Genomic DNA, 12,219 nt, shown 5'->3' on the forward strand with positions numbered 1-12,219 from the left:
GTGATGCTTTGGGCAGTGTTCTGCTGGGACCCCTTGGGTACGGCAGTGTGATGCTTTGGGCAGTGTTCTGCTGGGACCCCTTGGGTACGGCAGTGTGATGCTTTGGGCAATGTTCTGCTGGGACCCCTCGGGTCCGGCAGTGTGATGCTTTGGGCAATGTTCTGCTGGGTATCCCTTGGGTCTGGCAGTGTGATGCTTTGGGCAGTGTTCTGCTAGGACCCCTCGGGTCCGACAGTGTGATGCTTTGGGACATGTTCTGCTGGGACCCCTTGGGTCCGGCAGTGTGATGCTTTGAACATTGTTCTGCTGGGACCCCTCGGGTACGGCAGTGTTCTGCTGGGACTCCTTGGGTTTGGCAGTGTGATCCTTTGGGCACTGTTCTGCTGGGACCCCTTGGGTCCGGCAGTGTGATGCTTTGAACATTGTTCTGCTGGGACTCCTCGGGTACGGCAGTATTCTGCTGGGACCCCTTGGGTCTGGCAGTGCGATGCTTTGCTTTGGGCAGTGTTCTGCTGGGACCCCTTGGGTCTGGCAGTGTGATGCTTTGGGCAGTGTTCTGCTGGGACCCCTTGGGTCCTGCCATTCATGTGGATGTTACTTTGGTGTCCATGCCTCAATGGGTCAGAGCTATTTTAGAAAAAAGGGACTATACTCAATTTTAATGTTATGGCTGATCAGTGTATATGTGCAACTTAAAGTTGCAGCGACTTCTTAGTAGTTCATGCTCTACTTTGGTCCAACTTCCATGCAACTTGAGGGCCATAGACTTCAATGTTAATCCTCAGAAGCTGCATGAAAGTCGTACCTGAATGTTGTCCATAATCTCTGGTCACAGCCAAAGCCGTTTCCAAGTTGCACCCATCCAAAGTTGCGTCAATGTTTCATCAAAGTTGCACTCCAGAGTGGTACAAGTGTGAATGGAGCCGTAGAACTAACGTTTAGTTTTGGATGGAGTGGAGAGGGAGTCGGGTTTTTATTGCTGGCTGTCCCCCTATTCGGTAGATTCTCCCCCTCTGTGTGTTCTGTTTACTGTTGTCACCAAGAATGAAAGTGGGGGAAAAAAATCCCAAAATGTTGTCACCAGAACAGGATCAGGAGAAAAATCTTCCAATAAAGATGCTAGTTCTGGTGACAACCAGAGATCTCCCATTTCCTGTTTTTGGATTTGGGACAGGAAGTGAAGGGAAATCTCCCTGATAGGACACAGATGCAAAACAAAAAACAAAGATGTGTATATAACCCTCCCTTGCTCTATCCAAAATATAAGTTTTGTCTTTTGTTCTACTATATTGGAGGCTGCCATTACTGAACTCTCCTTGTTGCTATGATTTTTTGCTTTAAATAGCAATGTGCGTCTGTCTTGTTCCAGTGCTCTATTGTAAGCCTTTCGAAGCAAAGATCTACTGTATCCCCTACGTAGAAGTCTGCTCCGAAGTTGGTTCGCTTGTTTCCTGAAGTCCTCCTCATGAGTACAATTCCTACGCAGACTGATGTATTGTGCGTAAGGAATGCTCCTGACTAGTGCTGGGGGATGTGCGCAGCCTCTGGCTCTAATCGCGTGCTTAAAAAAAAAAAAAAAACCCATTGGGATCCATGCGTCCGGCACCCTGCATGTAGATTAGGGGGCCGCATGGATAGGGGGGGATGGGCCACCACTGGTCTCTCTTTTCTTGTGTCACATGGGTACAATTACTTTTGTCCTCCTGTGACCCAGAGTCCATCTCTGCTCCAGGCTCTGAAAGGATCCTGACAATATTGTCCATCCCCCCTTTTGCCTGATTGACAGCTCACTCTACCTTTCAAAGCACGGCTGATAGCCACATCCAGCCGTCTCCGCCCCCTCTTCTGTGTAGCACTGTGGCAGAGCAGTACCGCTCGGGGAAGACCAAGGATTGATCAACCAGTGGTCATGTGATCAGTTCTTCGGTTTAGAGCCAACGTGGGACAGTTGCAGCCTCACACAGATGGTAAGTGCGTATGCGTGTTTTTGTTTTTTATTCCCATGCTTCTCCTTTTAATGCCGCCTGAGTCACTGACCCAGAAGTAGAGTAGCCCTGACACTTCCGGGTTCATTTACTAAAACTGCGTGGTGCAAAATCTGGTGCAGCTGTGCATAGAAACCAATCAGCTTCCAGGTTTTATCCCCCATTCACCATGTCAAATCGCAGCCTATTGCCGGCACTGGTGTGACGGCGACTTTGGGGGCGATTTCAATAGAGATCTGTGCATGAACCAACACAGGTGTCTTTCAAATCGCCCCCCGCCCTCCCCCACCTTTTTCTTACCTTAGCCCATTCCGATCCAGAAATGTGCACAATCGCATTGGCTCCAGCTGCTGTCTCCTTCCTCATTGGACAGATTCATAGCAGCGGCCATTGGTTCCCGCGGCTGTCAATCAAAAGCTGTGACATGGGAGTGGGGGGGCGAGTCCTGCTGTCTGTCTCAATGTACGCAGTAGTGGGACCCGGGAGCAAGCCGACACTAGTGCCCCGTGAGGAAAGCGGCTTTCCATGGGGGCAAGCGATGACGAGGAGGGGCTTGAAGCGCAGCGGGTGACCCCAGAGGAAGATAATCGGGGCTGCTCTGTGCAAAACCATTACACAGAGCAGGTAATTATAGGCATGTTTTTTTATTTAAAAAAAAAATTGAAAGTTTACAACCAATTTAAATAATTTTTAAAAAATATTCCCACCATTCAAAATAGAATCATCCAAAATAAAGGAAAACATTAAAAGTCCCACCACTATAGCTTTAAATCCTGAGACCACCGCTCAGATCTGGTTGGAAGGAGAATGCTTGAAGAAATAGATGTGCTGCTTAAAGCCAAGGCAACCGTTGATGTGTTGAATGCATGCAGCCAAGCAATTGACTCTTCCCCTATGAGCAGCCAGGCACGGGGTGTCTGCACTCATCACAGCATGCCTATTGACTTGTATTTTACTCCAGATCCAACCTTTGTGCTTTATGTATGTGCAGCTTTAGAACCAGAAACAATGCAAGTGCCTGCAGCCAGGGCCTGGACAAAGGGTGGGCAGGAGGAACAGCTGCCCTGGGCGCAATGGTTTACTGTAGAAATGGGGGCCCCTTCCTTCTATTACAAGGCTGACAGGAGTAGTGATAACAGCAGTGATTTTGACAAGCGAGTGACTACTGGGCATAGGTTCCCCTAAGCTTGCACATCATGAATGGGGTGTGGGGGGTGCAGTTTGGCATCTTTGCCCCGAGCACTGCCTCCAGCATTCAGTCAGGGACTCCCGAGCATTCACAGGCTTCAGTTTGCGCTCAATGTTCTCAGTTCATCTTCTCTTTCCTTCCTCACTAAGGACCAAGAGTATAAAGAAAATATCTTCAAGGAGCCAGAAAAAAGGTCCCACCCAGAGAAGGTGTATTCGGGGAAGCAGAGGAGGGCGCGGCACTGGGCCCCCAGCTGTCACAGGGCCGCAGGACGCAGTAAGTGGCGCCCTCTATCTCTCTCAGCGCTCAGTTCTATGCAGGTGGTTCCATTGTTTTTTACACTCAGCTTCTTTTGTCACTCGCAGTGAAGATTAAAGAAAACGACCTCCTTCCCCTCTTACTGGAGGAATTCCCACATCTGCAGATCTCACCCCACACCTTCAACACAATGTGGAAGGGGCAACTCGCCCAGGTGGAGCAACTCGCCAGGTCTGCCCAAGAAGACGAGAGGAGCGAGCGCAAGCTGCAGCGAGAGGTGAGGCGGGGTGGGAAAGTTCCGTCTTAGAGGCCGCGTTCATTACTGCCCATTGCTGGATCTGTAGGACTATCATGACCTCTGACCTTTCTGTCCTCATTTCTCTGCAGGTGGAAGAGGCGCACAAGAGACACGGCCTTCTCACTGAGATAATCCGGAGGGAACAAGGACATAACCAGCGTCTGGTTAGTGCACAAAAATGATAAAATTATTCTATACAGAAAGGTTAGCACTGGGGTCCTGGGAACACTTTCCTCCAAGACTATATCAAGGATGTGCAGGTTTTCTCCAACGGCCCAAGAAACATAACACGGAGGCTAATTAGTCTTGGTGTGATAGGAATTAACACTGCTAAGACCACCCTGCTAACCACTAAACTGCCATGGAGTTGCATGACCTCAGTGCTGCGCAGCCACACCGCTAATCACTAAGCTGCCATAGGGCTGCATGACCTCAGTGCTGCGCAGCCACACCGCTAACCTGCCATGGGGCTGAATGACGTCAGTGCTGCATAGCCACACCACTAACCTGCCATGGGGCTGAATGACGTCAGTGCTGCATAGCCACACCGCTAACCACTAAGCTGCCATAGGGCTGAGTAACCTCAGTGCTGCGCAGCCACACCGCTAACCTGCCATGGGGCTGAATGACGTCAGTGCTGCATAGCCACACCGCTAATCACTAAGCTGCCATAGGGCTGCATGACCTCAGTGCTGCACAGCCACACCACTAACCTGCCATGGGGCTGAGTAACCTCAGTGCTGCGCAGCCACACCGCTAACCACTAAGCTGCCCTGGGACTGTGTGACATCAGTGCGGCGCAGCCACACCACTAAGCTGCGATAGGGCTGAGTAACCTCAGTGCTGCGCAGCCACACCACTAATCACAAAGCTGCCATAGGGCTGCATGACCTCACTGTTACACAGCCACACCGCTAGCCACTAAGCTGCCATGGGGCTGCATGACCTCAGTGCTGCACAGCCACACTGCTAACCACTAAACTGCCATGGGGCTGCGTGACATCAGTGCTGCACAGCCACACCACTAAGCTGCCATAGGGCTGAGTGACCTCAGCGCTGTGCAGCCACACTGCTAACCACTAAGCTGCCATGGGGCTGCATGACCTCAGTGCTGCACAGCCACACACCACTAAGCTGCATGACCTCAGTGCCGCACAGCCACACTGCTAATCACTAAGCTGCCTAAGGGCCCGGTTCTTCCAAGGTGGTTGTGCAGTTGCGGTGACCAAGCTCTCGCTTTTCTTTACAGAAGGACTTCAAGGAAAGAATCCGCCTGCAGAAAACGGCTCAGAATAAGATGAAGGAGAACCGGCAGCAGGTTGCACGCGCCAAGAAATACTACGAAGACTATCATGTGCAGCTCGGGGCCAAACTGATGCGGGCCAGAACGCGGGAGGAGAAGGTATGCCGTAACCACACACCAAACCTAATATCATCTATTCCACCAATGGGGAGGTATTGTATGGTAGAGATACAATAATTCTGTGATGTCACCTTCCCCAGACCTACGTCACCCTGATTGCCATCATGTGCGTGCTGGGGAAAGCATTACACTTACTATCCCCAACTGCCATTCCCTCTTCCTGAACCCTGGGTGTTATAGACTAACCTCTATGTCCTCCTCTAGATCATGAAGAATCTGTTTGAGGAAGGCCTGGAGATCCAAAAGCAGCGACTGCGAGAACTGCGCTCATACACCAAGGAGCAGCGCGAGGAGCAGAGGAAGAGGCACCAAGACGAGCTGGAGTCCATGGAGAACTATTATAAGGATCAGGTGAGTCCACCCAGCCAATCACAGAAGGGTAATCCTGTCATATCTGTCCTCCTCTGACCCGTCTTCCCTCTGTTCCCGGCAGTTCTCCATGCTGGCTGAAGCCGTGACCCAGGAAAAGCAAGAAATACAGACCCATGAGAAGGCTCAATCCAAGGTGAGTGATCTGCATTACCCATAATCCTCTCTTACATGGGGTAGGAGGAGCAATGGTGTGAGAATACAGGAGGAGGGGGCAATCCTGCCATGGCAAAGTGAAAAGGCTCCTGAAACCGCCCACTGTCATACCCTACACACTCCTCTCCTGTACATACCGCCCACTGTCATACCCTCCACACTCCTCTCCTGTACATACCGCCCACTGTCATACCCCCACACTCCTCTCCTCTACATACCGCCCACTGTCATACCCTCCACACTCCTCTCCTCTACATACCGCCCACTGTCATACCCTCCACACTCCTCTCCTGTACATACCGCCCACTGTCATACCCTCCACACTCCTCTCCTGTACTGTACATACCGCCCACTGTCATACCCCCACACTCCTCTCCTGTACATACCGCCCACTGTCATACCCCCACACTCCTCTCCTGTACATACCGCCCACTGTCATACCCCCACACTCCTCTCCTGTACATACCGCCCACTGTCATACCCCCACACTCCTCTCCTGTACATCCTGCCCACTGTCATACCCTCCACACTTCTCTCCTGTACATACCCTCCACACTCCTTTCCTGTATATACCGCTCACTGTCATACCATCCACACTCCTCTCCTGTACATACCGCTCACTGTCATACCATCCACACTCCTCTCCTGTACATACCGCACACTGTCATACCCTCCACACTCCTCTCCTGTACATACCGCACACTGTCATACTCTCCACACTCCTCTCCTGTACATACCGCCCACTGTCATACCCCCCACACTCCTCTCCTGTACATACCGCCCACTGTCATACCCTCCACACTCCTTTCCTGTATATACCGCTCACTGTCATACCTTCCTTACTCACCCTCTGCATTTCTTTACTTCATATACAGATTTCTGCCACACCTTTGCTCTCCTCTACTTCCCATTTTTGCAGCCTTCATTTTGATTGGGCTACAAATCAGTACCAGTTATAGCCATGGCATGTTTTCTCATCACACTGCAATACATGGGGTCTACATTCAATATAAATAGCATTCTTCATGCTATTGCAGTGGGTGTGAATGTGTCAGTTAGTGTCTCAGTAATGGGAGGATGTCAGCCGGCACAGAACTGGCACAGCTTGAATGTGAAGGGAGCGCGGTCCTTACCTGCCGTGTTCCCACGCCATCTTCTGCCATAGTTCTGGTGACCGGTTCCCATGCCGTCTTCTGCCATAGTTCTGGTGACCGGTTCCCACACCGTCTTCTGCCATAGTTCTGGTGACCGGTTCCCGCGCCGTCTTCTGCCATAGTTCTGGTGACCGGTTCCCGCGCCGTCTTCTGCCATAGTTCTGGTGACCGGTTCCCACGCCGACTTCTGCCATAGTACTGGTGACTGGTTCCCACGCCGTCTTCTGCCATAGTACTGGTGACCGGTTCCCACGCCGTCTTCTGCCATAGTTCTGGTGACCGGTTCCCACGCCGTCTTCTGCCATAGTTCTGCTGACCGGTTCCAATGCCGTCTTCTGCCATAGTTCTGGTGACCGGTTCCCACGCCGTCTTCTGCCATAGTTCTGCTGACCGGTTCCAATGCCGTCTTCTGCCATAGTTCTGCTGACCGGTTCCCACACCGTCTTCTGCCATAGTTCTGCTGACCGGTTCCCACACCGTCTTCTGCCATAGTTCTGCTGACCGGTTCCAATGCCGTCTTCTGCCATAGTTCTGGTGACCGGTTCCCACGCCGTCTTCTGCCATAGTTCTGCTGACCGGTTCCAATGCCGTCTTCTGCCATAGTTCTGCTGACCGGTTCCCACACCGTCTTCTGCCATAGTTCTGCTGACCGGTTCCAATGCCGTCTTCTGCCATAGTTCTGGTGACCGGTTCCCACGCCGTCTTCTGCCATAGTTCTGCTGACCGGTTCCAATGCCGTCTTCTGCCATAGTTCTGGTGACCGGTTCCCACGCCGTCTTCTGCCATAGTTCTGCTGACCGGTTCCAATGCCGTCTTCTGCCATAGTTCTGCTGACCGGTTCCAATGCCGTCTTCTGCCATAGTTCTGGTGACCGGTTCCCACACCGTCTTCTGCCATAGTTCTGCTGACCGGTTCCCGCGCCGTCTTCTGCCATAGTTCTGGTGACCGGTTCCCACGCCGACTTCTGCCATAGTACTGGTGACTGGTTCCCACGCCGTCTTCTGCCATAGTACTGGTGACCGGTTCCCACGCCGTCTTCTGCCATAGTTCTGCTGACCGGTTCCCACACCGTCTTCTGCCATAGTTCTGCTGACCGGTTCCAATGCCGTCTTCTGCCATAGTTCTGGTGACCGGTTCCCACGCCGTCTTCTGCCATAGTTCTGCTGACCGGTTCCAATGCCGTCTTCTGCCATAGTTCTGGTGACCGGTTCCAATGCCGTCTTTTGCCATAGTTCTGGTGACCGGTTCCCACAGCGTCTTCTGCCATAGTTCTGCTGACCGGTTCCCACGCCGTCTTCTGCCATAGTTCTGGTGACCGGTTCTCACGCCGTCTTCTGCCATAGTTCTGGTGACCGGTTCCCACGCCGTCTTCTGCCATAGTACTGGTGACTGGTTCCCACGCCGTCTTCTGCCATAGTACTGGTGACCGGTTCCCACGCCGTCTTCTGCCATAGTTCTGCTGACCGGTTCCCACACCGTCTTCTGCCATAGTTCTGCTGACCGGTTCCAATGCCGTCTTCTGCCATAGTTCTGGTGACCGGTTCCCACGCCGTCTTCTGCCATAGTTCTGCTGACCGGTTCCAATGCCGTCTTCTGCCATAGTTCTGGTGACCGGTTCCAATGCCGTCTTTTGCCATAGTTCTGGTGACCGGTTCCCACAGCGTCTTCTGCCATAGTTCTGCTGACCGGTTCCCACGCCGTCTTCTGCCATAGTTCTGGTGACCGGTTCTCACGCCGTCTTCTGCCATAGTTCTGGTGACCGGTTCCCACGCCGTCTTCTGCCATAGTTCTGGTGACCGGGTTCCCACGCCGTCTTCTGCCATAGTTCTGGTGACCGGTTCCCACGCCGTCTTTTGCCATAGTTCTGGTGACCGGTTCCCACGCCGTCTTCTGCCATAGTTCTGGTGACCGGTTCCCACGCCGTCTTCTGCCATAGTTCTGGTGACCGGCTCCCTTTAATAACGACCAATTTTTTTTTTTTTTTTTTGCAGAATTTACAGAAGATGAAGAAGGAACTGCGGCTGAAGATGGAGAAGGAGATCCAGGAGCTGCAGGAGATGATCTTACGGGCTGATGAAGATGTTTTCTTCCGAGAGCTGGAGGCAGAGCGGCTGAAGAGGAGGCTGCAGATGGCTTCCTTCCAATATGGCAAGAGCCACTGCTTGTAACGAGGCAAAACGACCACTAGAGGGCAACAAACTAAAACAGACCCGATCCAAAAGGAATTGTCCTGGAAACCAGAACTCCAGCGCAAACTTTTTTTTTTTTTTTTCCACTTCATTTGAGTGGGAGAAGATCTGATCTGATATACTGTCAGGTCTTTATTGCTGTGAACCCCTCACAGACAGGAAGTGGGGGTGACACAACAATAACAACCTGAACAAAGGTTCTTTACCTCCCAAACAGAAAGCTAAAGAGTTTGGACTAGGAGTTGTGTTTTAACCCTTGCAATGACCTCGAAGGCAAGAAGTTAATTGCTGCTGTGCCACAACATTCAGAATATTGTGTGTAAACTTTATACATCGGGACCCTCAGGGTGTCCTTGGGGGGTCCGCAGTGTGTGCCACATTGTAGATACCTCCTAACACCTCCCCCGATTGCAGAGTGCCTTAATTCTTCCTCCCCTTTACATTCCCTGAATGATGGTTTTTTTTTTTTATAATGAATTTTACATTCCGATTTATATTTATTAGAAATTTAACTTATTGGTATTTTTTTTTTTTCAATCAAAAAAATAAAAATACTTTAATCCAAGACAAGATTAAGTCTGACATTTATGACCTCAGACCTGGACTGGGAGATGGCAGATTGTTGTAGCTGAGCGGAGCTCTCCCCTAGCACCTCATCGCCCACATAGACCGGGGGGGGGGGGGGAGCAAAGAGACTCACCATCATATACATTATATTGTCCAAAGTCTAATGGGCCATACACACTACAAGATTTTCTGAAGACTTTTTCCTTTAGATTGACCAAAACCATATAATATGAGGTCAAACCTAAACACTTTCAATTTGTATGCAATCTGGCCGGCCCATGTACTACATAGAAAAGGTAAATCTGAAAGGTGTCAGCATACCAAGACATTTTGGACAATTTCATGCTCCCAACTTTGTGGGAGGAGTTTGGGGACGGCCCCTTCCTGTTCCAACATGACTGCTCACCAGTGCACAAAGCAAGGTCCATAAAGACATGGATGAGCGAGTTTGGGGTGGAGGAAGTTGACTGGCCGGCACAGAGACCTGACCTCAACCCGATAGAAGACCTTTGGGATGAATTAGTGCGGAGACTGTGAGCCAAGCCTTCTCAGAAGCGCATTTGTGAGGTCCGGTATACTATATATGCTGGGGGAAGGGGAATCTATGTGGAGAACTAATATTGGCCAAGTGGCAAGGTCTCCTATGACCTCCAGGATGGTGATGGTGGTGGTCTTGGAAGAGGACAGTCTAATGCAAATATGGGCAACCCCACCACTGCAGCTGTTGTGGAACTGCAAGAGAACTGCCACAAGCATGACTCAGAGGCATGATGGGATTTGTAGTTTGGAGGTTGCCTACCCCTGATATGAGGCACCTGCAAACAAAATGGCTGAACCTTCTAAAGGCAATATAATAATTGCATCAAATCACCCTTGTATTCCTGATCAGTAGGCACTGGAGAAGTCAGTGGTGATAGCTGTGGTTCTGTAATGTCTATGACGGCCTTAAAGGACAACTCCAGGAAGATACATTAAGCAGCTTAGTGGGAGGTCACAGTAACATATATTATGACTCACCTTATGAGATATGGACCTCTCAATTCTCGGCTCTCATTAAGAACTCTCCCGCTTCCTGTGCAGATTTTAGTATTCTGCCCTATAAAAGAACTAGGGAATTTTCTATGTAAACTGATCTTTTTATATGGTTTGTGAGGTTGGAAAAAAAACCAGTTCACCCTATGATGTGTGTGTGCTGTCAGTAGTACATTGTATACCCCTGTATGTTGCACATTGTATACCCCTGGATGTTGTGGTCCTTAAGGTGCCCAATAGTTTTTTCAAACTATCAATGCTCCCTGCTGATACCACTGCTTGTGGAAGAGAATTCCACATCCTTACCGCTCTGACAGTGAAGAAGGTTTAAGGTTAAACTGCTTCTCTTCCACTTTCAATGAATGGCCACGCGTCCTTTTTAAATTCCCTTTCACCGAAACGTTTGTTCCCTATGCTGGGGTCACCAGTTCAGTATTTGTACATTGATATCATATCCCCCCCTCAATCGTCTCTTCTCCAGAGAGAATAAGTTCAGTGCTTGTAGTCTTTCCTCCATTCCCCTAATTATTTTTGTTGCCCTTCTCTGGACTCTCTCCAGTTCCAGCACATCCTTTCTGAGGACCGGTGCCCAGAACTGGACGGAATACTCCAGATGTGGCCGGACCAGAGTCTTGTAGAGTGGGAGAATAATTTCTTTATTTCTGGAGTGAATCCCCTTTTTTATACATCCCAGTATTCTGTTGGCTTTGCTTGCAGCGGCTTGGCATTGCATGCCACTACCAAGCCTGTTGTCTACCAGTACCCCCAAGTCCTTTTCCATCCTAGACTCACCCAGAGGTTCCCCCCCAGTGAGTAGCTTGCTTTCGTATTTTTGGCACCCAAATACATTACTTTACATTTTCCAACATTAAACCTCATCTGCCATGTAGTCCCTCCCCTCCATTATATTGTTCAGGTCCGCTTGTAGGGTTTCCACATCCTGCATAGAAGTTATTGTTCAGCTTAGTATCCTCCGCTAATACTGAGATTGTGCTGGTTATCCCATCCTCTAGGTCACTTATGAATAAATTAAACAGGATTGGTCCCAGGACAGATCCTTGGGGGACCCCACTTTCCACAGCCGCCCAATCCGAGTACTCCCCATTAATCACCACCCTCTGGACTCTCCCCTGGAGCCAGTTCTCTATCCAGGTACTCACCTTATGGTCCATACCTACCTTCCTTAGTTTGTACAGTAAGCGTTTGTGGGGGAACGGTGTCAAAGGCCTTTGCAAAGTCCAGATACACCACATCCACAGGCTTCCCTTTATCCAGATACACCACATCCACGGGCCATCCTTTATCCAGATACACCACATCCACGGGCCTTCCTTTATCCAGATACACCACATCCACGGGCCTTCCTTTATCCAGATACACCACATCCACGGGCCTTCCTTTATCCAGATACACCACATCCACGGGCCTTCCTTTATCCAGATACACCACATCCACGGCCCTTCCTTTATCCAGATACACCACACCCACGGGCCATCCTTTATCCAGATACACCACACCCACGGGCCATCCTTTATCCAGATACACCACATCCACGGGCCATCCTTTATCCAGATACACCACATCCACGGGCCTTCCTTT

The 12,219-nt window shown here is 50.5% G+C and overlaps 1 protein-coding gene across 2 annotated transcripts in view; it reads left to right on the forward strand.

Annotated features, from left to right (window-relative positions):
• CEP95 (centrosomal protein 95) overlaps nt 1-9,086 on the forward strand; it is a 48,763-nt gene extending 39,677 nt beyond the window's left edge. For both annotated transcript variants that reach the window (XM_082271403.1, XM_082271404.1), the window contains 7 exons: nt 3,324-3,450; nt 3,540-3,709; nt 3,820-3,894; nt 4,980-5,132; nt 5,358-5,504; nt 5,587-5,658; nt 8,824-9,086. In XM_082271403.1, coding sequence (XP_082127529.1) covers nt 3,324-3,450; nt 3,540-3,709; nt 3,820-3,894; nt 4,980-5,132; nt 5,358-5,504; nt 5,587-5,658; nt 8,824-9,000 — 921 coding nt within the window. In that variant the 3' untranslated portion in view covers nt 9,001-9,086. The remainder of the gene's footprint in view (nt 1-3,323; nt 3,451-3,539; nt 3,710-3,819; nt 3,895-4,979; nt 5,133-5,357; nt 5,505-5,586; nt 5,659-8,823) is intronic.
• The last annotated feature ends 3,133 nt before the right edge of the window (nt 9,087-12,219 follow it).

Source organism: Pelophylax lessonae (genome assembly GCF_965119305.1).
Source record: "Pelophylax lessonae genome assembly, chromosome: 11".
Lineage (NCBI taxonomy): Eukaryota > Metazoa > Chordata > Amphibia > Anura > Ranidae > Pelophylax > Pelophylax lessonae.